The sequence below is a fragment of the Bubalus bubalis genome, chromosome 17 (genome assembly GCF_019923935.1).
Source record: "Bubalus bubalis isolate 160015118507 breed Murrah chromosome 17, NDDB_SH_1, whole genome shotgun sequence".
Taxonomy (NCBI): domain Eukaryota; kingdom Metazoa; phylum Chordata; class Mammalia; order Artiodactyla; family Bovidae; genus Bubalus; species Bubalus bubalis.
This window is the reverse complement of record NC_059173.1, coordinates 18,246,524-18,273,137: the sequence shown is the minus strand read 5'-3', so window position 1 is coordinate 18,273,137 and position 26,614 is coordinate 18,246,524. Positions and strand designations below refer to the sequence as shown.

At 39.1% G+C, this 26,614-nt stretch overlaps 2 protein-coding genes across 5 annotated transcripts in view; one reads left to right on the top strand and one right to left on the bottom strand.

Moving 5' to 3' along the window:
* The window catches only part of RAD9B (RAD9 checkpoint clamp component B), a 28,608-nt gene extending 25,016 nt beyond the window's left edge, over positions 1-3,592 (top strand). For 3 of the 4 annotated variants that reach the window (XM_025267633.3, XM_025267634.3, XM_006048308.4), the window contains one exon: positions 2,580-3,592. In XM_025267633.3, the coding sequence (XP_025123418.3) occupies positions 2,580-2,708 (129 nt within the window). In that variant the 3' untranslated portion in view covers positions 2,709-3,592. The remainder of the gene's footprint in view (positions 1-2,579) is intronic. The other variant, XM_025267635.3, reaches the window with a different exon arrangement.
* Positions 3,593-5,367: 1,775 nt separating this feature from the next.
* Positions 5,368-26,614, bottom strand: part of PPTC7 (protein phosphatase targeting COQ7) — a 46,472-nt gene continuing 25,225 nt past the window's right edge. Inside the window, exons 2-6 of the mRNA XM_006048310.4 lie at positions 20,605-20,784; positions 15,362-15,560; positions 12,045-12,168; positions 10,501-10,630; positions 5,368-9,180 (exon numbers count right to left, since the gene is read on the bottom strand). Coding sequence (XP_006048372.1) covers positions 9,122-9,180; positions 10,501-10,630; positions 12,045-12,168; positions 15,362-15,560; positions 20,605-20,784 — 692 coding nt within the window. The 3' untranslated portion in view covers positions 5,368-9,121. The remainder of the gene's footprint in view (positions 9,181-10,500; positions 10,631-12,044; positions 12,169-15,361; positions 15,561-20,604; positions 20,785-26,614) is intronic.

Here is a 26,614-nt window from a genome sequence, read left to right as displayed (position 1 = left end):
ATTCAGGGCAGCTCTCAAAGACCATAGTAAACTAAGATTTTTAGCTTACCAGTGTATTAGTTTCTTATTGCTGCTATAGTAAATTACCACAAGCTCAGTGGCTTAAGACAACACAAATTATCTTTCAGTTCAGAAATCCAAAATGGGTCTCATTGAGCTAAAATCAAAGTGTTGGCAATGCCGTGTTCCTTTGTGGAGACTAGGGAAGAATCTGCTTTCTTTCTTTTCCTTTCTTCTTGAGATCATCTGCATTCTTTAATCATGGTTACCCTTCAGCTTTAAACCAGCAATGGCTGGTGGAGTCCATTTCACATTTCCTCACTCTGATGCTGATTTCCACATTTAAGGGTCATTGTGATTTCCCATTGGGCCTACCTGGATAGCAGCCTTATTCCACTTGCTCTTTTAATTCCCCTTTGCCTTGTGATATATTCACAGGGTCCTGGGATTAAGATGTGGACATCTTTGGGGGTGAGGGCAGACCTCATTCTGGCTACCACAGGCAATATCACGGCTAATTTGGGGTGTTTCATCTGAAGCCAAGGTTCAGCAACTGCTGTCTGAAGTGCCCCATGCGGAGGGCATCTTCAGTTTCTGATTTGTAGGGATGAGCCAAGAATAGGGATCGTTTGTTTATTCATGCTTGATACCTACCATGTGACTCCCACCAGTGTTTGTTGAGGGCCTTGCACCATAGACGTGGGGTATACAATGGTGTGCAAAATAAACAAGAAAGGTTCCTACACTTGATTATAAACTGGGGATGTGGGGGTGGGGAGGTAGACATTAAACAAATAATCATATGACTAAACATATGATAATTTAAAAAAACTAACCTGTGGTAAAGGGAAAGTTCAGGGTGCTTTCAGAGGATTTAAAGTGTGAGCTGACCTAATCCAGGAGGTCAGAAAGTCTTTGAAACTGGTGTTTGGAGCTGAGCTGGAAAGGATAAGATAGTAGGGGGAAGCTGAGTGGATGTGGCATGTGCAAAGGCCCCTGTCATGGAGGGAGTGTGGTAGTTTTAAGGACCTGGAGGAAGACCAGTGTGGCCAGAGGGCAGATAGACGGGGGAAACAATGGCACAGGGTGAATGAAACTGGAGCAGTGAGTGAGTTCCAACTCATGTCGGATGTAAATGGCCATATCAGGTACTGTGGCATTGAAAGTATTTGAAGGGTTTTAACAGGGAAAGCTGCCCACAGTGCAGTGAAGCAAGACTGGAAACTCAGTTGTGGTGAGTGAAAGATGGTGATTCAGTAGCAAATGGAGAGAAGTAGCCAAAGTAAACACCTAATTGAAGAAATAAAACAGCAGGACTTTGTGATGGATCGGTCATGGAGCTTAAGGGAAAGGGAGGTATCAAGGTTGGAGAAACAGGTTCAGTGCTAAGATCATGAATTCTATTTTGGATGTAAGTTGCAGAAATCAAGTAGGATATAGGAAGCTCAAATTCTAACTGTGAGACTCCCTGGCATATACACAGTAATTTCTGCAAGCAGTGTGAATGTGTGTTCTAGAGAGAGGGTATGGCAGAGAAGACTGCCACCATCTAAAGCAGTGGCTCTTAACCACAGCCAGGGGACACAGAGTCATCAATGTCTGCAGACACTTCTGGATGTCACAGTTCAGGAAAGCGGGCTGCTACTGGCATCTCGGGTAGAGGCCAGGGGTGCTGCTCCGTGTCCTCCCAGGAGCAGGACAGCCCGCACAGCAAAGAAACTTAAGTCCTCCAATGTCAGCCGTGCTAAGGTTGAGAAACCCTGATTCAAAGTGTGGGTAGAAGAGGGTAAACATTCATCTTTGTTTCATTTAAAGAGAAATAAATTTAATAATAATAAAAGGCAAGCCAACTGAAAAGAGCAACCAGAAGAACATAGCATGGGGAAGGTATGAGAAGAAAGTGTCAGAGTGAGTATCTAGTGGGGTGGAGACTGAAATGGCCATTAGTTTAGGGAATCTGGCAATTTTTGGTGACCATTATAAGGACAATTTCTGTATGAGGGTCAGGAGCTTTTTTAGATAGGACCTAAGAATAGGAGAATAAGAAGATAGAGAAAGCACCTGTAGACAGTTCCACAGCAGAGATTAAGTTGGAGGGAGGACGTGGATGAGGCTATATATTTTAATGAGACATCTGATTATTTTAAAATGCTGATATTCCTATCCAGTAGAGGGGAGGCATGGGAGGGGCTGGGAGTCAGAGACAGGGAGGGAAGGACTGACTCTGGTCAGGAGTAGCTTCTGTCACAACAAGAGGGAAAGGGGAGAGGATGGGTGAAGTGGAGGAAGATAGCCAGCAGTCTCCATCTGTTCCCCACAGCCCTGGTGTTGGTTTTAGTGGCTTGGGCAGGGTAGTCCAAAGCAGATCACTGATCCCAAACTGTGTGCCTCTGGAGTCCAGGGAAGGGTTTTACTTTAGGATGTTTTGGGCCACTCATGAAGGTTCTGGGTATCTCATGAACCATCAGCTAATGTGAGACCAGACCACAGTGGCTGAGTTTCTGAAAAGGGGCATTTGATAAGCACTAACCTGCTTTGAATAAACAACAGTTATTCTCCCCACCCCCACCCCCCCACAGTTCTCTTCCATGTTCTTTGGAGCAGCTTCTTCTGACCAACAAGAACCCTTCAGCCTCCCTTTCCAGAGTCTGGCAACAGCAAGTGACAGTGAAGAGGACATGAATAATGGCAGTTTCTCCACATTCTAACAGTGATGGCTGAGCTCACCCCCCTGCCAACTTAACTGGTTCACTTGTACCACAAACACATTTTCACATTTAAATCTGTGAAGATACTGTCTTGGGCTTCCTGGAGAATGGGCTACTGCTTATCTACACATCATCTTATACAACCACCATATCTAGAAATAACTACTTGTCAATAAATGTAACTTGCTTTAAATCCATTATGCTATGTGGGAGGCAGAAAAGTTTTTTGTGTAGGGAAAAAGCTCATTAGAATTTTCTTCAGTTCAGGGAATTCCCTGGCAGTACAGTGGTTAGGACTCTTTGAGTTTCCATTCAAGGGGCAAGGGTTTAATCTCTGATTCAATCACAGATTCTGTCTCTGGGACCTAAGATTCAACAAGCTGCATGGTGTGGCCAAAAAAAAAAAAGAATTCTTCAACGTATTGTTTATTTACAATAGAGTTTTTAGCATTTTCTTTGCCAGTTTTATAGTTATTTAAACTTCCTGTAGCAGAGTGCATCAGAATGGCTTGTAAAGTTCAGGTATCTTTTGTATTTGATTGCAAGTATTTGAGTTTTGATGCTTTCTGACAGATGAAAACGTCCTGCAATCTTTTCTCATGTAAGATCATAACTTTTACACAGCAGGGGAAGAAGAGAGTGAGGTGAATGGAGAAAGCAGCATCAACATATAGCACCATGAGGTGTAAGATGGATAGCTGATGAGACGTTGCTGTACAGCAAGCACAGGAGCCCAGTCTTGTGCTCTGTGATGGCCTGGAGGGACTGGATGAGGGGAGCCCCAGAGGGAGGGGATGTATGATTATGGCTGATTCACATTGTTTTATGGCAGAAACCAACCCAACATTACAAAATTTAAAATAAATAAAAGGCAAAACACCCAACTTTTTCTCCATTGCTTATATTAAGAATTTAAGTTAAATAATGTGACTTAAAAATGTTGCAGTGTGATGCAGAAAAGAATGGAAGGGATGCCAAAAAATTATTTCTGTATTAGCTGACATAGAACAGCAGCCTCCACTGCCAAGAGAGCCTGGGTCTGGAGTGGAATGAGGGGGAAGATTAATGTCTCTGTTCTTTGCCTCTTTAAGAATTAGCTTCTTACCTGCACAAGCTAAACAATCTGACACAATAACATTGTTATGTAACATCTTACGATGTATGCCTCTCCCTCCCCTAAACCTGTTTCTAGTCAGTTATAACCTGACAAACTAGACTTCTCTAACACCTTATTGTTAAGTCTGTGAAACCATCAAATCACAAGGAAATATTAACTGGCAAGCAATTGTGCTTTAGATTTTGTGAGGATTAACTAAACAAAGGTGGCTGAGTGGATTAGTAAACTTTAGAACTGTGAACAGAGTTCTGACTAAAACCAGAATGAGTCTGGCTCATGTAGCTTGGTGATGAGTCAGAACTGCCCACAATAACCTAATAAAAACTCAAGTTCATCCCGAAATGTTCCTCAGTGAATGAAAATGGGCTTTCACCAAGCTTTTTGTGGAAATCAGCAATGCCCACATAATTCCACATTGTAGGCTAAAGATTTATGTATCTTTTGTTTATGCTGATGATTAGCAGTGAATTACACATATTCCTAACAAATGCAGATGACTACCCAGAGGATATTATATCCAAGAATAAGTGTATGTCTCATCGCTGAGGATGAAGTTTCTGATTCACTCACTGAAATGGGCCAGGGTGGTTTAGCCTGTGAAGGCACCATCATCATTGATCACCTAGATTCAGCACTGGTCTGTAAAAGATAGTTACACTGTCAAGTTGTATATAGTTTGGATTTTAGAATTTGGATACAGAATGCTAAATTTAAATGACACCAGATTTGTGTGTGACCTCACATATCATTTAAAAGATGCTAAAATTTTCCCAGCTGGGAGAACAGCTACAGCCATGAAATTAAAAGACGCTTACTCCTTGGAAGGAAAGTTATGACCAACCTAGATAGCATATTGAAAAGCAGAGACATTACTTTGCCAACAAAGGTCCGTCTAGTTCAAGGCTATGGTTTTTCCAGTGGTCATGTATGGATGTGAGACTTGGACTGTGAAGAAGGCTGAGCGCCGAAGAATTGATGCTTTTGAACTGTGGTGTTGGAGAAGACTCTTGAGAGTCCCTTGGACTGCAAGGAGATCCAACCAGTCCATTCTGAAGGAGATCAGCCCTGGGATTTCTTTGGAAGGAATGATGCTAAAGCTGAAACTCCAGTACTTTGTCCACCTCATGCAAAGAGTTGACTCACTGGAAAAGACTCTGATGCTGGGAGGGATTGGGGGCAGGAGGAGAAGGGGGCGACAGAGGATGAGATGGCTGGATGGCATCACTGACTCGATGGACGCGAGTCTGAGTGAACTCTGGGAGTTGGTGACGGACAGAGAGGCCTGGCGTGCTGCAGTTCATAGGGTCGCAAAGAGTCGGACACGATTGAGTGACTGAACTGAACTGAACTGAAACTGATGTACTAAATCAGCTGGTGAAAAAGAGCCTTAGCGATAAACTAGTGAAAGACAGAAACGATAGCCACAAAGTATGGAGTCACTGCTAGACTGAGACGCTTGGAAATGAGGACCTGATAGAGACCAACAAACTCAATGTCAAGGACAGTGTCTTGTTACTACTCAAATTAAATGGAGTACACAGATTAGTATAAATACTATATTTATTAAATATCTTTACAGTTTATTTAAATGTATTTACAGAACTATTCCTGCATAAGTTATACTTCAGACATCCAATTCAGGTCATTGCCTCTTGGGTAATAAGACAAATAATGATAGTCTCAACAGAAAAAAGCAGCTTATTAGCATACACAAATTCAAACTTGCTTCATTGTTTAGCCATCTTTGCCATAAACTACCTGCTTACAGTTAAAATTTTGACATGGACAACTGCTGATTTTTAACTAAGAAGACCAATTTTGCAAATAATTTTTTTTTTTAACAAGTAGAATCCAAATGTTTTCTAAGCAGATTTTGGTTTTTTTGCTATTGCAAAATTTGTTAAATGCACAAATGTGATAGTTTCCGGGAAAATTGGATGCTGTAGCTTCTACCAAAGATAGCTGGTATAAGGTGACAAGGAACCATGAACTTAATCAAAAGTACAAACATTTACAGTTCTAGCCAATCTTGTTTACAATCTCCAAAATGCTCAAAACTGACTCAGTGAATTCCCACAATTCCTGCCTTGTTACTTGATGTGGTACGTTGGTGGTACTGAAGGTGGTACTGAAGGCCACTGTTCTACCCAGAACAAATGCAACTGATGGGATAAGATACCTGCCCACCATGCAAAGCTTGAAGTCTATTTTCTAAATCTAGTCACAGCCCAACCCTCAGACATGCACAATTGGAATGGATTCTTTTGTGATTTAGTACCCATCAACCATGTCAAGCCAGTACAGTAATTCAGGACAAAGAACTTGTTCTCCCAACCTCATTTCTTCTTTCAGTTTTAAGAGCCTATGGACTCTACTGCATATCCATTCGGTAATTTTTTTTTTTTTTTTTTTTTGTGCGCAGGCAGCCTAAGTTCACAGGAAGAAATAAGGTTCTGATATGTTTAGAGTGCACACTTTAAAACAGAACAAAATAAAAATTTCAAGCATGTGATAAAAATATTGACTTTTATAATACAGTATTGCTTTATAAATATAGATGGAAAAGCTATAAACTTTACTGGTCTTTGGTGCATCCAGAGAGGGATAAATAATTTGCCATTTGTAAATTAGAAATCCAAATTCTCTTTTGTTATAAAAGTCCACTACACGAGGCAAATGTGTGTGTTTATACTGCTTGATTTAAAGTACAATTAACACATCAAGTTTAGAATTAGACCCACCAAGTGGTACATGTCAGGCACACCCCACAGACTTGGGTCCTGTGGCCTGGAAAATTCCAGTATGGGTACCTACACAGCCTCTGACCATTGAGAGTAGGAGAGTTGTTAAACAGCACTCCAACAGACCCCCAAAGTCATAAAATTAAGTGCATAACACAAAAAGGGCAGGGGGGGAAAAACAGAAAATATTCTGCGTCCCTAATCTGCAGGCCAGGTCCAAAGTCAACTCCCCTGTGAAACTCAATTCTTGTCCCACTGTTTTCAACATCACTGAAACACGTCGTCAATTTCTAACGATCATTTCTCAAAAAATACTAAGTTGATTAAATGAGTTGTGTAAAATACCATCAATCTACCTTTATGAAGACGGTGTTTGATGAGTTTAGATGAGTGCAGAGAAAAGCCAGTGACTTGACCAGCACTGCTCTTACCAGGAATTAAATGTATGCAATGGAAAATTAATACAAAATAAACCTGGATCATAATAAGGCTCCATGCCTCTGACCAGAAATAATTAAAAACCCAACAAAAGAAGTTGTCAACTTCTGAACAACTACTGAAGTTGTCAGTCCAGGTGTAAATGTATTCCTTCCAACAAAACCTTTCTGGATGCAACTTTCTTCACTTTTTAAATACAGAAAGACTGCAAATAGTTTGTGCAAAATAAATACCCTGCCACTTGCCACTCACTCGTCTGTGTATTATCACAGCACGATGGGTTCTCATTATTTGAACAGTCTCTCTCCACTCCCTACCCCACCCCCCCGATCTCCTTTACCAAATTCTGTTTTGTCAAGTTAGGGTAGTTAAGGCATTCTGACAAGTAATTAAAGGTGATTCAAAATAGGTATCTAAACATTATGCCAATTTAGGAATAGTAGATAAATTACTGAACGGCTTACAAATGAATAACTCATTCTTATTATAAATGAAATGCCTGTTACAAGCATGATGCATTGAAATATAGTAATGACATGTACATGGTACATGTTAAACAATTTTAAATAAAACAAGCTTGACAGTTACTCAAATATACAGTACAAATTCACAAAACAAAATCTTTTTAAAACAAGTTGAGGTAACCTCAAACATAAGTTTTAATGCAATAAACCAGGGAGTAAGTATCTCCTTTAGAGAAAGAGACTTTCTATGTTCTCCTCAAGTAGATTCTCATCAGGTTTAATTGCATTCTTATCTATACACCAATGTTACCTGACTTATATATAAAACATGGCTTTAATTTAAGGATTTCTAAGTATATATATTTTTCTACCACCAAGTTAATGAAGGAAAAAACTGACCCCAAAATATATATCTTTACAGCAGTCGACTTGTACACAAATCTTAAAAATAACTTTGAGCTTGCAGATAATGGAAAAACTGAATACGGGTTAATTTTATAGGAAAACTATACACTGCAAGATGGCTATTTGGAAACTGTAAACATTAAGCTTGATTTGGAAACCCCTAAATTTCTGTGGAGGGCAAATGCAAATGTCAGGTCATCACTAGACATCTTCCTCGTGGACTCTTGTGCCACTCCCATGGTGCTCTTTCACATGGACTCCCTGGATTTGGTACATGCTCTACAGAAAGCAAGGCTACTAACAACAGGTCTAAGACACGAGGGGTAGCATGACCTGATGGGCCAACAAAATTCAAAGTTAGAGCTGTTCATTCTCAACCCTTCAGGCCTGTGGACCTAGAGCTCTCACATGGGGGAATCATACCAGACAGCTGGGAGGAATTTCAGCTGCAACATTAAATACCTAGGCCTTGAGGAATTTTATAACCTTGAATAATATTCCATTAAAAAATTCTGGTAAGGAGTCTCCCCAACCCCTCCTGCAGATAAGCCACCAGCCTGTGATATGCACTAAAATGCTGAAACTTTCATCACAGGAGCACAATTAAGCATCTTTTAAAAACCATGAAACATTTGCATCCATAGAACTAAAGTGAATTTCTTTCCAACCTGCAAAGAAAAAAAAAAGCTCCCAGGATCAAGATTTTATAATCCAGAGCAATGTTTTAGAGCAAAATTATAAGCCCCTGAAAAATAGGAGTTTATAATGAAAACATAAAGCCACACTCGATCATAACACAGACTGTATAGTACACGTGTAACACATTGTTTGATGAGTATGTTTCTAGTAGATGTATCATAACATACAATTTGTGTCAGACTTTTAAAATCCCTTTTACACACTGTAATTTTGAATTCACTTTACCAATATTACTCATTTTCAATACTTCAACCGTTTTCAAAAAAGTAATAGTCATTTTGGCTTTGAAAACATCCATCCCATCATGGAAAGGACAATGTGAAGGCCAATCTTCAGATCTTGATTTTCTTCAAATGTTGCTGGCAGATATGAGCAGTAGAATGACAGTAGTGGTTCTCAACAAGGATCTCAGAGAGACAGGCAAAGGTTTACATCACTGGCCATTGAGATCAGTGGCAAAGAGACGTGGTCCTGCCAGCAGGATCAGCACACACGGCAGGGCAGAATCTGGGATGATGAAGGGGAGGCGGGAGCCGACACCGAGGCGAGTCAGTCTGTATACTCAGCCACTATCGAGAGAAGGACGGTGATGTCATCTGGCTTTCCACCTACAATGAAAATGAAAATGTATTCATACATTCTAAAAGGAAAAATCAAGAAAAAAATATAAGCCTAAATAAGTAAGTACTAGGGAAAAAACAGGTTTGTCAATATACTCTAGTAGAAAAAAAGGGGGAAAAAAATCGATAAAATAGTTAAAACACACCAAGAAATTACATCTAATTTAATTGAACCTTTAAAAAAAAATCCTCTCTGCTCCTTTACAATAGGAGCTTTGTTAAAATGGCCACCACAACATCCTCTGTATAGCAATCACAATAAAGACAAAATGTTACTAAGATTTATTCTGCCTGACGCGAAAGTTCTATGTTCCAACCCCTGTAATCCTAATTTGGACAAACATACCCAATGTTTTGAAACTAGTTGATAGTCTTGTAGTCTAATCTGGCGAACAGCTATGGCATGTGCTTTTTTTCTATTTAATATCTCCCAGACAGCTAAGAAATGCTTTACGTGTCATAATATACCTGCAAGAAACTGACCAACTCTGCAAGTGCTAATGTTTGTACCAATATGTTATCCAAGCTCAAAGCTGAGCTATTGGCCCACTCCCAAAGTTACACATTGCTCAGTAGATAGGAAGAGTCTAGGCAAGGAGAGTCTTCCCTTTTCAAAACATCCTATAGAGGCAGGTGGGCTGAATTGGGAGACTAGGACTGACATATACACTGCTATGCATAAAACACATAACTAATGAGAACCTACTGCACAGCACAGGGGAACTCTACTCAGCGCTCTGTGGTGACCTAAATAGGAAGGAAATCCAAAAAAGGGGACATATGGCTGATTCACTTTGCTGTACGACAGAAACTAACACAACACTGTAAAGCAATTAATTACAATTAATAAAAATTAATAAAAAACAAAAAACTTGCTGTAGCAATTTGGTAGGCAAATACTGTGAATGAGTCCCACAAAGCCAGAGGAAGGGAGAAGTGAAATGTCAGACTTGTGAAGGGCAGAATGTTTAAACCATTAGCAATGTCCAGGCCCTCCAGGCAGAACTCGGAGGTTTTCTGGGCTCGGGTCCAAGCAGAGCATTGGCGGCGATAAAGGGCTTCAGGTTCCACCTGCCCCTGCAGCCAATGAAGTGCAGTTCTGAAGGGCACCTCTGTAGGGAACACATGCACTTGCCGTCCTCCGGTGTTCGGGCCTGCTGACCTTGTTCAGAGTCACCGGCTCACAGCTGGGGGAGGACCCCTCAGCAGTCTCACCCCAGTGCAGCAGCGGGCCTCACACACAGCCCAGAATGCTCCCATCTCCTATGTCCCCAATTAGTCCTTACGAAGGTCCCAAAGAATGCTTACCTCTCACATTCAATCCGTTGTCACATGCAAACTGTGCAAAAGGTGACATATAATTTGGGTCATAGGCCAGCTCATGAGCTTGCTCAGCAATGCTTCTTGCCGTCTGTTGTATACTCTCATAATTTGAATTCTAATACAAAATATGAGGGAGATATTTTTACCAAAATGCCTCACATGATTTCTACACGTAAGTAAACATCACTTGCAAACATCACTTTTTAAGACAGTAATATTTATCTAATCATAGTTTCCACCATTTAAGTTTTATTCCAGTTAGAGAAGACAGTGGAACATAATACCTCGACTATAATGAACGAGATCACCAGTGCTGCCTGCATAGGATGTCAATGAGAAAGTTCTTTGTGAGGATGGCCTTGGGTCCTTAAGTTTGAATTTTCGTATCTCCCCCGCCCCCCTTGAAATTCTTAAGGCATTCTTGCTAAAATGGGATGGGACTGAAGGGGCGGATTTTGATAGCATTTTAGGATGACCTCGAAATTCTCCCTGCTTGGGAACGCACCCCTGGCCAAGCTTAGTGTGCTTGCTCTCCAAGTAAATGCTGCCAGATGCCCCACTGAAAAGCCCTCTCTATTCTCTATTTCTTATCCATGGTTTATTTTTCTTTTTTTTATTTAGCAACAACACTATTTCTATTCTTTTTTTTCTGTATTCTCTGTCTTCCTCCACTAGAATGTAAGCCCCATAAGGTCAGGGAATGTGTCATTTCTGCCTCTCCTTCTGTTACATACGCGGCACAGTGCCAGCAAGTGTCAGCACCTGGCCTTTCCTGAGCTCCACAGACAAAGCATGGTGTTAAGGATTTCTAGTGCATGGTCTTGGTTCATCCTCACCATGGCCCTAAAAACAGGGTCTTTGAACCATCCCACCCCTATTATACAGGTGAGAAAAACACTGCTAAGAAAGTTTATAAAACTCAAGGTCATACTGGTTAGTAGTAAAAACATGAGAAAAGATCAATCCCCCCAAGTCAGTACTTCACAAAGCCAAGAGAATATGCAGACTGGCTTTCACTTCCTTCCACTCACTGTACGGGCCAAGTCTGAACTGTTTCGTTACTGGTGACAGCTCAGATCACATCAAGAACCCTAGCTGCCTGCTACCCTTGGCTGCTGCCTTGGCTGGCTCTGGTATGATGATTTCCTATCTTTCCCAGCCTCAACACCTGCTGGGTTTGTTACGAGACTAAAAAATGAAAAAGATAACCAGCAACCAACACCATTAAATGCCATTAAAACACAATTAAAAACACAAACAAGAAATCTCTCATCGGAGTTTTTCCTACCTTTACCACCCTACTAAAGAGAGGCTTGGATGAGAAGCCTCTTTTTTCCTCAGGTTTTCCAACTGTGAATATTTCTGTCTACAATTGTTTAGAACAAGATCAGAACCATTTTCATTTTCCTAAATTCACAAAGTAGTCCTTTCCAAAACTACAAAAAGAGCTTATGCAACTGAATTAATAAAAAAACTCGGATGCCCAGGGAGGGTCACTGTTTCTAAAGGCCCACTTTTGAGTTAATTACCTTTAACTTTTTTAGCTCCTGAAGGATCATATAGTCAGGCATGTTGTCAAAGAGTCCATCTGTCGCTGTCAGGATAATGTCCCCTAACTGCACATCAAAAGATGTGCTATCAGCGGCGTCTGGGCTGTAACAAGGACAGGGTAGGGGCAAAGTTAGCAGAGCCCTTTAGAGATACTGTTAAAAGTTTCCAATGGGGACGATGCTAGAATATAACGAGGCTTTAAGGAAAACTAATTTATAGTAGCAGTCAATAATAAAAACCACTATTCTGAAATTCCTAACCTTGAAAAAAATTAACTGAAAACTCTGATATAAATCTTTCAAAAGCTTAACAAAAACTATCAAGTAAAACTGAGTTTGATGATTAGTCACATGTGCTTTAAAAGGCAGAAGGGTTCTTTTCTGAGTCAGACACTAAAATGCCTCTAGAATCCTAGTGGAAATGAGTCTTTGTTTCCTGATTCTTTAGTGCCAAATTCCATCTTCTCTTACTCACTTTCCACTCATCAGTTTCCCTGCAGGCTTGAATTTGGAGGCTGTGTTCTAGTGGAATAAATGAGCACTATGGAGGAGCACATACAAGTCCTATAAGAATTAATTCATGTGAAATATCTACAATGGTATTTCTTACTATAATACTAGTAATTACTGGTATATTGTTTGTAACACCAAATCAATATTAATAAATCACCCTTACTCTGGCAGAGTAAAGACTGTCTCTCTCAGGGCTTACAAAGTTCCCATCAAGCACAGGTTACTTATTTATAAGGGCTCCTGGCACACAATACATCTTCAAGAAATAGTTAATGAATGAAGAATCACAGTAACTAACCCTCCCATTTGGGTAAAGACTCAATATTGTTAATGAAAAGAACAAGGTACTGTGTGTGTGAGAAAGAAAGATCTTTATATACAGGCGCTTCTATATGGAGAGAATAAATCCGGGAGGATTCAAACATACATAACGGGCTGCCTCTGAGGACAGGTGGTAGATTTTTCATTACATCTGTGTAAAACTTTTTTAAAAAGATAGAGGGGAGACTTACATGAAGAAAACAAAAGCCCAGGTGGGGAGAAAAAGAGAAGATAATATATTCAAAGAGTTCATGGCGCCCTTGGAGACTGGTTTTCAGCCATTTTGAAAGGCCAGCTCTGCCACTTCCAGGCCTCCAAGGTGAGGGAAAGGTGAGATATCTGATAATCTGCCTTAATGTGTAATTAGGGAACAAGAGCCAGGAAAAAATTCATAGACTGACCCAGAAGGCAGGGGCCAGAACCAAAGCACCTTAAGCCTCACCAAAAAAAAAAACCAAAAACTAAATTGTTTAAGTGATGTATTATAAAATTTGTAAAGGGAAAACATAAAAACAAACAGCCTACCCATGCCTGCTGGGGATTTACACTAAGAAAATTTCTAGTTTGTCTTCTGTTGACTGAGAAAAGCAGCACCACACGTGAAAGTTCTGTAATGGGCTTCTGACAAGGAACAAACTAGCTTTCACTTATACATTTATACAATAACATAGCTGCTTTAACAACAACAATAGCTGTTGTCAAAACAGCTATTAAAGGAAATTTGTAAGTTAAGGTTAAAATAATATTTTATAGATAAGAGAGACTGATAACAAAGGATAACAAACAGCCAAGAGAAAAAAAAAAAAAAGAGACACTAAAACAGACTGTAAATTGGTAGAAACCAGGTTGATTTCTTCCATGGAATAAAGAGAAACAATACAAGACATTTCACATTTGCTCAGTCTTTGGAAGCGAATCAGACTCTAGAAGTTTAGATTAATGACCAGGTTGGCACTGAAGCTCTATTTTATGCTGAGGTTTTTCTTTCCCCAGGAGTGTCTTTTGCTATGCTGCCTGTGAGAGACTCGCTGCCATTGGACAGTTCGTCCTCTTCTCCCAACACTCCCACCCATGAGCTTGGTGTTCCGCCAGCTGCAGTTTTGCCCATTTTGATTGAACATACTGTGCTGCTGGAAACTTTTGACTGCACTGAAACACGAGCTGCAATCACATGCTAGCAAACTGTCTCTGGGCTCCAGGGGAAGCAACCTCCACCTCACGGGCAGGACAGGCCAAGTGCTGCCCTGACCAAACTGTCCCAAAGATAGCGTGTGAGGTACCGCAGGGCCGCACTAGCACTGGGAAGCCAAAACAACAAGGATCAAATAAAGGAAAATTGAAAACACTGTTTCTCCAAAAACTGTTAGCTTAACTTGACATTTACCAAGGTCTTAGGGTTCTGAGTTTGCCTCACTCCAATGTGACTAATATCGATGTGCTACTACAGCCAACTGAAGAAGGGCCTATAATCAAATTTTCTTCCAGTTATGGTAATCTGCCTTACTCTGAAAGTAAAAAAAATGCTTCCCTCTGTAGAATCAGCAATAGACTTTCGATGGGTAATATGGAGCACTTATATAATATGCTCATTCTAGTTAAAAGATGGCAGTAATCATCATTTTACCTTCATTTGGACCAAAGATTTGGCCTAATAAGAACTATTAAGTAGAGACAATCTGTGTTTGCTAGGATGCTTCTACTTTTACAACAGGTTCGTTACCCATTTTACCATATTTATGAATTGCCAACAATGTTTGTGTCAAACCCTATAAGGTTGTTAAAGGCAGTGAAATCTGAGACTGTCTTAGTATTACTCTGTACTCTGATCTGAGAAAAGGTAAACTATAAAAGTTGATTCAAAAAAGTACTGATTGTCCTGGAAAGGTCTTGACAGTTTAAAATGAACTGAGAAGGTGTTGGAAGAAAAAAAAAGCACACATCTTAAGAGAACCATCAGAGAACATTCCCAAGACCACCTTTAAGTCCATTTCCTGCAAGTTAACTTTGCCTGACACGTTCTGCAAGGACTGAAAGTTCCATTTGATGCACATTATAGGCAGCTCTGAGAATCAGGAAGTTATTCTGATAAATAAAGCAGATGTCTATTTGCATTCTTCCCTAATAACATATGCAAAACCTTGTATATGGCACGGCACACATGAACAATGACTCATTTCTCCAGCACTACTTAACAATACAACTGTATGTATCATGTGGTCTTGGTATGAAAAACTGATATTCTATAAGCTTGAAATAGTATTTTCATGGTCAGGTCAAATTACTAGGTGTTTATCAGAATTCAACTTGGCTGGAAATCAAGTTCAAGCAGAATATCTTTCGATGTCAGACTAAAAGGTCTTCAATGTGTCTTCTCTTCTCACATGAGAATGGAAAATGCCCATCTCTAACAGCCTAGTTAAGGGGAATGGAAGGGAACCTGTTGGTGAGAGAGGGGAGATTACCTGTCACTCAAGACAACTCCCTCGGCTTCGGGGGGCGCGATTGAGAGCTGGAATGGAGTGTTGAAGTAATGCTGCTGCTCATCTGATCGGTGCACAACTTCCCCACCCCTGACAACCAGAAAGCCTGAATCACCCAGGTTTGCTGTGTGTAAGCGGTGGCTAGTTCTGTCCAGCACCACGATGCAGGCAGTACTGCTACCTAGAAACAAAAACAATGTCCATTTATTTTCTCTTCTCAAACTGTCTCTGCATATACATTTTTATCATATCATCCTGAGGAGCAACATACCATAACGTGAACCTCCTTTGCCTAAATAGGTCCTTTCTTAGTTACGGCTCCATACCCATGTCAGTAGTAACCTGATCATGATCAACACAATGGGGAGAGAAAATGGGATTTATACTACACATACAAAGTGGGCCACTGATGATCTGGATTCTTCCACTTGCAGAGATAAGAAATAATAAAAATGGCTGGTATTTAACCACATTATTTCATTTCAATAGTGCTATAATCTATGTCAAATTTTCAAAAGGATGTTATTGAGATATTAAGTTTTAATACTTAAATGCCAAAATGAGAATGTCACATTTCCATGACATTTTTCATTAGTCACTGGCAGAAAGCCTTCCCTGTGAAATTCACTAACATTTAAGACAGGGCACATAACTTCAATTTTTAACGGGATTTCCATCTGGTGAGGTCATGAAAAAATTTTATTGCAGACTCACTATGGAGTAACAAGACCAAGTTTCATGGGTGGGGAATCAACCTGCTCACTTTACAGAGACTACTAACATTTAGAGGGAACATTCCAAGCAGAAGCTTCTGTGTGCCTTTGTAGCACACAGCTCACAGGACCTTTCTCAGCCTGACGTTGGTAATACAGTTAGTGAGATTGCTTTCAAATACTAAAATTTCAACCTATACCTACAGAAAATGGCAAAATTGAAAAAATAAGCAGTTCAACAACCATGTAAATGGTCTGTAAATACATTTATTTTTTAATGATCACTGCACTAGTATAGGGAACGTGGTCACTCTCATTCCGTGGTGATAAGAGTAAAACTTAAATAAATCTTTCTAAAGGACAATATTGCCCTGAAAAATGCATATATCCTTTGACCTAGCAATTCCATTTGTGAGGGTTTATTATAAGAAAATAGAAATGCAAACAAGACTTAAGTACAAAACACTGTATAAGATCACAAAGAACTGGAAACAACCTCAACATCTAAAATTAAGGGGTTGGTTATATAAATTACAGCTCATCCATACAATGGAAGGCTATGCACTATCACATAATACTTAAGAATACAGACTCTAGAGACAGCCTGCCTGCATCTTAACACTAGCTCTGCCACTTACTAGCTGTGCGACCTGGGACAAATTATGTAACCTGTCTGTGCCTTAGTTTCCCCATCTATAAAAACAGGGATAACAGTAACTACCTCAGAGAGCTGTTTGTAAGATAAAATTAGTTAAATCATGTCAAAGACTTACAACAAATAATGTGTTCGCTGGCTATTTGACAACTAAAACTGTGTGAGAGAAATATATTTGAAAATGAAAGGTAAGTGAAACAAGTAGATTATAAGCTCGTATTAAAGTTACCTTTAAAAAGTGATACCAAATATGACGAACTGTACATCAGAAACACCGATATTTACTGTAATCTTTTTTTAAAAAGCACAATATGTAGGCAAAAGCTAACCTGCTAAAATGACAGTTAAAGGGCAAAAAGAAGAAAATAAACAGGCTGTGGAACCAGCTGTGTTAAAAATCCCAGTGCTCTATCATCTTCTAGCCATGTGATATGGCCGTGGGCAAACCACTTATTCTCTCTAGGCCTCAGTTTCTTCCTAACAAAATGGGGAATAAAAGCACCTACAAATCTACGTCACTGGGGCTACTGTGAGCACACAGTAGATTCAATTCCTGTTACTATTATGCTATGCACAAAGAAAAAAGGTCAGGAAGCATAATCACTAAAAAATTAATAGTTTTCTTAATAGATTATAAGTAATTTAAATTTTTGTTACTGTTTCCTTAATGAAAATGTGTAACTTAATTAAAAAACACTTAAATATAAGCATTTGTGTCACTGCAATGTTCAGAAATTGTTTCCTTGTTATCTACAGTATATGCACGGGTACAAATCTGTCATGTTAGTACTATAAATTATCTAGTCCCTACCCATTAAATGTCAAAGAAAAGAAAAACAGAGGTATTGTAACTAACTGGTCATGCTATCTAAGAACCTATTCTATAGCTTACATTAGAGCTAAAGTCACCAATTACCCTTCCTTCCTAACCCAATGCACAAAAAATCTAATCATTTACATCATTAACAGAACCACCACACAAAAGATCTTCTGAAAGCTGATGGGATTAATTCAACTGAGAACAAAAAAATGACAGATGAGAAGCACAGTCCTGAAGACGGTGCTGCAGGAAGGACTCATGTTGACTCATTATTACTCACTGACAAACGTAGGCTATCATTTTGCTACCCTTGTGGCAGTCACCTGCTGTGTTAGAATCAAAATGGTCCTCCTGAGTGATAGACAGAGCTTTAACATGCAAAGCAGTGCCAAAGAGGGGAAGCTCACCCTTACACATTCATCTGGGCCTCTTCAAATTACTGATGAGTACAGCGGCTCAGGCCCTGACAGTCTAACATGGGGAGAAGAGTTCATCCTTAAATGTTTGATGAAGAACAAACAAGCAAAGAAGAAAGAAAAGAGAGCTAAGAACCATGTTGAATATTCATATGAGCAATCCAGGCAGGTCCCCAAGCATATCCCTCATGATAAAATGGCCCTTACTCTGTAAACTACAGTTAAGCAATTTGAGCAGCAAAGGAAGAAAGGGATAACCTTACAAGGATTAATTCCTCAAATTCTTAAGATATGTTGGTTTCATAAGACCTAAATCCATTTAAGGGTTTCTGAAGACATAATATATGTAAACAATTAGCCTGTGATGCCAATTCAGATCTAAAAGCAGCTAGAAATTCTCAAGAAATAAGTGGTTACAGCTATCAGCTCACCCTTTATACTGGAATTATGCTTTTTCAAAGTTGTAAGATTTTTTAAAAAAGACTACCTAATCTTATAAAGTTATTATTTATAATTACAGCTGAGGTTCAATAAAACTTAGCAGCCTGCCTTTGCCAAAATATACTTGGGTTTTTGTTACAAACAGCTTAGAGATATGTAGATAGGGTACAAGAGAAGTATGTATGTTGTCAAACATATTTCAAAGTGTCTTTTAGGAGAAAGCAGTTAGTTATAACATTCAATGTAAAAAAACCTATTTTATGTCCTTAAACTTATTCTACTAAGTCTCCAGTTACATGAAGGTGAATAGGGGAAAAAGCAGTTATAAGGAAGAAACTCAGCAAAAAAACAAAGCTTTCAAAGCACAAAATGAAGATAGTTGTTATAGGCTGTAATGGTTTATTCCAAGTCACAATAATTTAGTCACATAATTTAGTAACAGGGTTGGGATTGGAGTGGTATTGGCAGAAGACTCACAGAAATGCATAGGAGTCAGGCCCCTGGTATTGTGTCTATAGACTCTCTGTCAGATGGTACCCTGCAATGTGTCTTCTTTTCCCTTAAGATGTTTCTGAGTACTGTAAGAAGCTTTAAGTCACTGCTTTTCACAAAAAAAGATTTATCTAGTTAACATGAAATAAGGGGGTCAGAGGTTAGGTGGTTTGCCTAAAGTCATATGGCAAGTTGACAGAGAGGTGCTAGAAATAGAGTTTAGGATATTTCAAGATACCAGGGAAGTTCAAGATTGCAAGCCTAAAATAGCAGATTAAGACAAAGTAGTATATTGAAACCTCAAGACAAGATTTCTCTTCAGTTAGAAGGAGAACAAGCAGGTTAATCACAGCACAGAGAAGACAGAAGCATGATGGAAACAACCCCTTCTCACAAAGGTTTCAAATTGAAGGTAAAATTCTACAAAAACGGAAATCTCCATTTACACTGAAAAGAGAAGGCTGATTTTAAATGTGCCTGGTGACTGGGAGGGGGCCTTCTAGTAACCAGAAAGATGCTGGCAATTAGCAGAAACTTAATAACACCCTTTCTGAGAGCCTGCTTAGAAGGCTGGGTAAGTGCCCAAGAAACCATTTAACAAACAATGGAGCAGCTTGGCCAAAGAATGCTTCACTGGCATGCCATATAAACAAACACTACATATTTGTATATTTTCTAATACAAGATTAACAGGGATCTATACAGACTAATGTAACTGCTAACTGCAAGCAATTGGGCAGTCTATCTGCAACCTGAACTCCCCGCAAGTAATCAACTGAGCATTACAGGTGGGACCTCAATCCCCTTTCTTCCTCCCTGGGAGAGAATCACTAACCCAATTATAGAACCACTTGCTTTTCTTCTTTTATATTTTAGAACCCCTAAATGATACGGCTTTATGTTTCTGAAACTGAAATTTATGGACTCAGACTGGTGGGTGGTATTCTGCAAAGTCGTCTTTCTCCTCAACAACATGCTCCTGAGTACTGCATGCAACCTTAATGCATTCTATTTAAAAATGCATTTTCCTCCTATAAATGACTTTAAGGTTGTTCCCAGTTTTCTGCTATTATAAATGAGGTTACTATGAACATTCTTGTACCATCTCTTGATGTGCAAGAGCTTCTTGTACATAGATGTGCAAGAGCTTCTCTAGTTCAAGGTAAAGACCCAGAAGCTGAACTTTTGGGGCATATTATCTATTCATGTTTAACTTTATTCTTTAATTCTAAACTGTTTTCCAAAGTGGCTGTACTTATCTCACGCAGTATTAAGTATTCTGGTGTAGCCTATAGCTTCTCCATCAAACTGTTTAACAGGAAGAGCCTCGGACAAACAGCTGGGCCGCCGGTGATTTTCTTAGTTTTGTTGTTAACCATCTCCTGGGCTTCTTTATTTTTTTATTTTTCATTTTTTTCTGGGCTTCTTTAAATGTTAGTTGCTCGGTTGTGTATGACTCTTTGCAAGCCCACCAGGCTTCTGTGTCCATGGGATTCTCCGGCAAGAATACTGGAGTGGACAGCCATTGCCTTCTCCAGGGGATTTTCCAAACCCAGGGATCAAATCTGGGTCTCCAGCATTGCAGGCAGATTCTTTACCGTCTGAACCACCGGGGAGTAGGGGGGTGGGGGGGTGGGGGGGGGGTGGGGGGGTGTTTAGAGAGGAAAACACATGGGATATGTACTTACCAAGCAAAGGTACTTTATTTTGCAGCAACTCACAGTAGCTTGTGGTGAGGATACCAATAGGATTACTCGGGACAAACCGTCCTTCTTTTACTAACCGTTCACATGTTCGCATTAAAGTCCCTGAGAACTGAGAAGGATCAACACCATAGTCTCTCCATCCTCCTACACCATCTGCAACTCCTAAAAAAAAAAACAAAAATTTTACATTCAAAAGATAGTCCTAATCAGTGTCTCAGGAATTCTTACCCCGTCTTCCTATTATTAATTTTACTACATACTAGTACATAAATTTACTGTGAAATTCAGAATAAAAAGCAGTCAGGTTTAATGTATTATACACTAATACTACTAAGCCACATTCTCTACTTAGAATCTGATGTCATATATTGATGAATAAACACGTGAGCTACCACAGGGTGGCATTGCCTCCCAAACAAAAGGTTGTTTTCAGCAGGATTTTCATCTTTGCACATAACTAGTTGTGTTATTAATCTTTGTTGTATTTTATAAGAATGAAAACTGATTTTCTTAAAAAGTGCTGATGCTCCATTCACCATTGCAATGAAAAAAATAAAATACTTAGGAATATATCTACCTAAAGAAACTAAAGACCTATATATAGAAAACTATAAAACACTGGTGAAAGAAATCAAAGAGGACACTAATAGATGGAGAAATATACCATGTTCATGGATCGTAAAAATCAATAGAGTGAAAATGAGTATACTACCCAAAGCAATTTATAGATTCAATGCAATCCCTATCAAGCTACCAACGGTATTCTTCACAGAGCAGAATAAATAATTTCACAATTTGTATGGAAATACAAAAAACCTCGAATAGCCAAAGCTATCTTGAGAAAGAAGAATGGAACTGGAGGAATCAACCTGCCTGACTTCAGGCTCTACTACAAAGCCACAGTCATCAAGACAGTATGGTACTGGCACAAAGACAGAAATATAGATCAATGGAACAAAATAGAAAGCCCAGAGATAAATCCATGCACATATGGACACCTTATCTTTGACAAAGGAGGCAAGAATATACAATGGATTAAAGACAATCTCTTTAACAAGTGGTGCTGGGAAAACTGGTCAACCACTTGTAAAAGAATGAAACTAGAGCACTTTCTAACACCATACACAAAAATAAACTCAAAATGGATTAAAGATCTAAACGTAAGACCAGAAACTATAAAACTCCTAGAGGAAAACATAGGCAAAACACTCTCCGACATACATCACAGCAGGATCCTATATGACCCACCTCCCAGAATACTGGAAATAAAAGCAAAAATAAACAAATGGGACCTAATTAAACTTAAAAGCTTCTGCACAACAAAGGAAACTATAAGCAAGGTGAAAAGACAGTCTTCAGAATGGGAGAAAATAATAGCAAATGAAGCAACAGACAAACAACTAATCTCAAAAATATACAAGCAACTCCTACAGCTCAATTCCAGAAAAATAAATGACCCAATCAAAAAATGGGCCAAAGAACTAAACAGACATTTCTCCAAAGAAGACATACAGATGGCTAACAAACACATGAAAAGATGCTCAACATCACTCATTATCAGAGAAATGCAAATCAAAACCACTATGAGGTACCATTTCACGCCAGTCAAAATGGCTGCGATCCAAAAGTCTGCAAGCAATAAATGCTGGAGAGGGTGTGGAGAAAAGGGAACCCTCTTACACTGTTGGTGGGAATGCAAACTAGTACAGCCACTATGGAGAACAGTGTGGAGATTCCTTAAAAAACTGGAAATAGAACCGCCTTATGATCCAGCAATCCCACTGCTGGGCATACACACTGAGGAAACCAGAATTGAAAGAGACACGTGTACCCCAATGTTCATCGCAGCACTGTTTATAATAGCCAGGACATGGAAGCAACCTAGATGTCCATCAGCAGATGAATGGATAAGAAAGCTGTGGTACATACACACAATGGAGTATTACTCAGCCGTTAAAAAGAATACATTTGAATCAGTTCTAATGAGGTGGATGAAACTGGAGCCTATTATACAGAGTGAAGTAAGCCAGAAAGAAAAACACCAATACAGTATACTAACGCATATATATGGAATTTAGAAAGATGGTAACAATAACCCTGTATACGAGACAGCAAGAGACACTGATGTATAGAACAGTCTTTTGGACTCTGTGGGAGAGGGAGAGGGTGGGATGATTTGGGAGAATGGCATTGAAACATGTATAATATCATATATGAAACGAGTCACCAGTCTAGGTTCGATGCACGATACTGGATGCTTGGGGCTGGTGCACTGGGACGACCCAGAGGGATGGTATGGGGAGGGAGGGAGGAGGGTTCAGGATGGGGAACATATGTATACCTGTGGCAGATTCATTTTGATATATGGCAAAACCAATACAATATTGTAAAGTTAAATAAAATTATATTAAAAAAATAAATTAAAAAAAAGTGCTGATGCTAGTGAGAATACAACTGAGCCAGTTGGCCATCATGAAGAATACCAAAGGCAGCAAACTTTTAACTTCAAATATTGGCCAATAATTGTGAAAGAGAAAACAAAATTAAGAATATATCTTACCCTCTTTGCTCCTCCCTCAGAGACAACCACCATCCTGTACACGGCCACACTGCCCAGCAATAACTGCCACTACCGTGCATGGCTAGGAAGCACTAGAAATGGGGCTGACTGATGCAAACTGAGAAATGCTCTAAGTATAAAACACACACTGGACTTTTTGAAAACTTATTAGCATGAGAAAAGGGGTAAAATATCTCATTAATTTTTATATTATTACATGTTGAAGTAATATTTTGCATATAATGTGCTAAAAAGAATACATTATGAAAATTAATGTCAAATTAAAAGCTTCTTTTTATTAATTTTTAATTAATTATTAACTAATTTTTAATTAACTTTTAATTAATTTTTAATTAATGTGAATACTAGGAAATTTTAAATGACATATGTGGCTCACATTATATTTCTATTGGACAGCACTGGTATAGAGATTTTCATGGATCCACAGAACTCTTGATGATTTCAGTCTGCCTAAGACTTTCCTTTATCGTGAGGAAACTAGTGCTCAAGAAAAATCAGACATCAAAGTCAACATACCATCTCCTACTCAATCCCTTGCAACATCAAGTTAGTTGTTCAACATTAAAATTGATTTCTATCTAATTTCAAACAAACTGAAATTGTTTGCTATTAAACTAAACTAAAATCCAAACTGAAAGTCAGATATATATATTATTAAGGTTTTAAGTGAACATAAATAAATGAACTTTTCTGGAATGATCTATAAGAAATATAGTTGTTTTTGAAATAAAAAAGACTGAAAGTGATCTGTGAACAATGGGAAAATTAAGCTTTTTACCTCACACTATTCTGTATTATTTAAATTTTATTTTTATAATGAGCATGTATTGATTTTATAACAAAAAATATTAGGGAATTTATAATTGTTAAGGCTTTCTGAGCATGAAACACCCTCCTTATATACACATTTAATTTTTTCTTTGAGTTTTATTGGGATATTATTGTCCTATAGTATTATAAAAGTTTAAGGTGCAGCATAATGATTTGACTTTCATACAACATGAAGTGACTTCATAGTAAGTTTAGTGAGCGTCCATCATCTCATGTGCCAGGGTGCCTTGTGCTCAGTTGTGTCCAGCTCTTTGCGACCCCATAGACTGCAACCTGCCAGGCTCCTCTGTCCATGCGATTCTCCAGGCAAGAATACTGGAGTGGGTGGTTAGTTATTCCCTTCTCCAGGGGATCTTCCCAACCCAGGGATTGAACCCACATCTCCTGTGTCTCCTGCACTGCAGACAGATTCCTTACCCACTGAGCCATCTGGGAAGCCCATTATCTCATATATAAACAAAATTAAATTGAAAAAAAAAGTTTTTCCCTTGTGATGAAAATTCTTAGGATTTGCTCTTTTATCTTTTAACACCTTTCATATATAACATATAGCAGTGTTAATTATATTTATCATATAATTTAAATTGTATACTACATTCCTGCTGCTGCTAAGTTGCTTCAGTCGTGTCCAACCCTGTGCGACCCCATAGACGGCAGCCCACCAGGCTCCCCCATCCCTGGGATTCTCTAGGCAAGAACACTGGAGTGTGTTGCCATTTCCTTCTCCAATGCATGAAAGTGAAAAGTCAAAGTGAAGTCACTCAGTCGTGTCCAACTTAGCAACCCCATGGACTAGAGCCTACGAGGCTCCTCCTATTTAATATAACTGGAAGTTTGTACCTTCTGATTGCCTTCATTCAATTACCCCTCACCCATTCCTGCCTCTGGTAACCACAAACCTGATTTCTTTTTCTATGAGCTTGTTTCTGAAGTGTAAATAGGCTATATGTATATTTTTTGTACATTCAACTTACACACTTCAAAGAATATATCTGGTACAAAAGTAGCAAGGTGCTTATATACGCATCTCTGAAAAACTGACAACATAAAATGAACACATTAAATGTTTCTCTGGTAATGGCACTTAATAAACAGAAGTGGAACACATCTTGAAAAAATAAGAGGAAACAGAGCTGGAAGACAGTAAAGAGGTTGACAAATAACGTATCACTCTGTGGCAGAAACCTTCCCATCTCTTATGACCAACCAACAGGCAAATTTCATGTTTTTTCCCTCCCCCTTTGGCCATGCTTTGTGGTAAGTTTCCCAACCATGGATTGAACTCATGCCCCCTGCAGTGGAAGCACGAAGCCTTAACCACTAGCTGCCAGGGAAGTCACAAGGCAAAATTTCACTTTAGGGCAAAATACAAATTAGTTGATTAGATATGTCTGTGATTTGTTTCAAATTATTAGTGGGTGGGTGGGTGGGTGGGGGTGTGTGTGTGTGTGTGTGACAGAAGAGTAGATGAAATAAGGCTGGCCATGAATGGATAACTGAAGTTGAATGAGAGATACACTCATCCTTCTACTTTGAAATATACTTGAAATTTTCCATTATATAAAATTTAAACAGTAATAATGATAAGAAAAAAGATCCTTCTGCCTGCCACGTGGAGAGCAAAAGCAGTGAAGGCATGAGTCTGGAGACAGTCTCAGTGGCTCCGTTAGGAACCAGTGGCAGTGCAGTCAGAGTGCAGGATTTGGGATCCAGTGCAACAAAAGGACTCACAGGTAGACTGATGGGGTGCAGAGAGGAAGGCAGAAAGAGAAGCTTCAGGGATGGCTGAAGTCTACCCTCCCAGTGAGAAGTATCGCTGTTTTTCAGGCAGTTGGAAGGCTATCTAGAAATTCTTACGAAAGTTTAGTGGGAGCTTCTTTTGAGGAATTTTTACTTCACCAGGGGTAAGATTTTTACCACGATTTAAATGCAATAATTTGTGTTAAAACACAGAATGCAATTATAGTCCTTGCAACTGCATCTGATGAATCACTCACTCTTTTCAAACTACTGTTTGCTCAAGGAAAGAATTTCTTTTTAACCAGTCTCTGATCTGAGAGCCACAATTAACTTTAAATACAAACTGGTTTCATCTACAAATGTCCTTCAGAAGAAAACCATTAAAACCTGAGATAATGTTGAGAGTTGATCCTGGCACTCACTAAACAATCTGTCAACGGGTTACAGAGTCTGACCTGGCATAGCCCCTCAACATTAATCAGATATCTCCCAGAATAGAGCATAACCTTTCAGGCACCTGTTTGCTTTTATATGGGAAAAAGAACCCAGGCAAAACTCCATTTGCAAATCTTGTTAGGGGAAAAGGGGATTCAAGAAACATGTAAACTTTTCAATAAATCTTTTGGGGGGAAAAGTCTCAGTACACATACAAAGTTTACTTACACAGAACAAGTTATATAACAGAAAGAGTTGCATTTGGGATTAGAACCAGGCTAAAACCAGAGTAACCTACATTTGAAACCTAGTTTATTCATATTAGGCAGTTATTTCTACAAGAAAACGAGTATTTCCTCTCTTGCATAAGCAAAAGCTTCAATCCACAAAGAGAGAACACTTCCA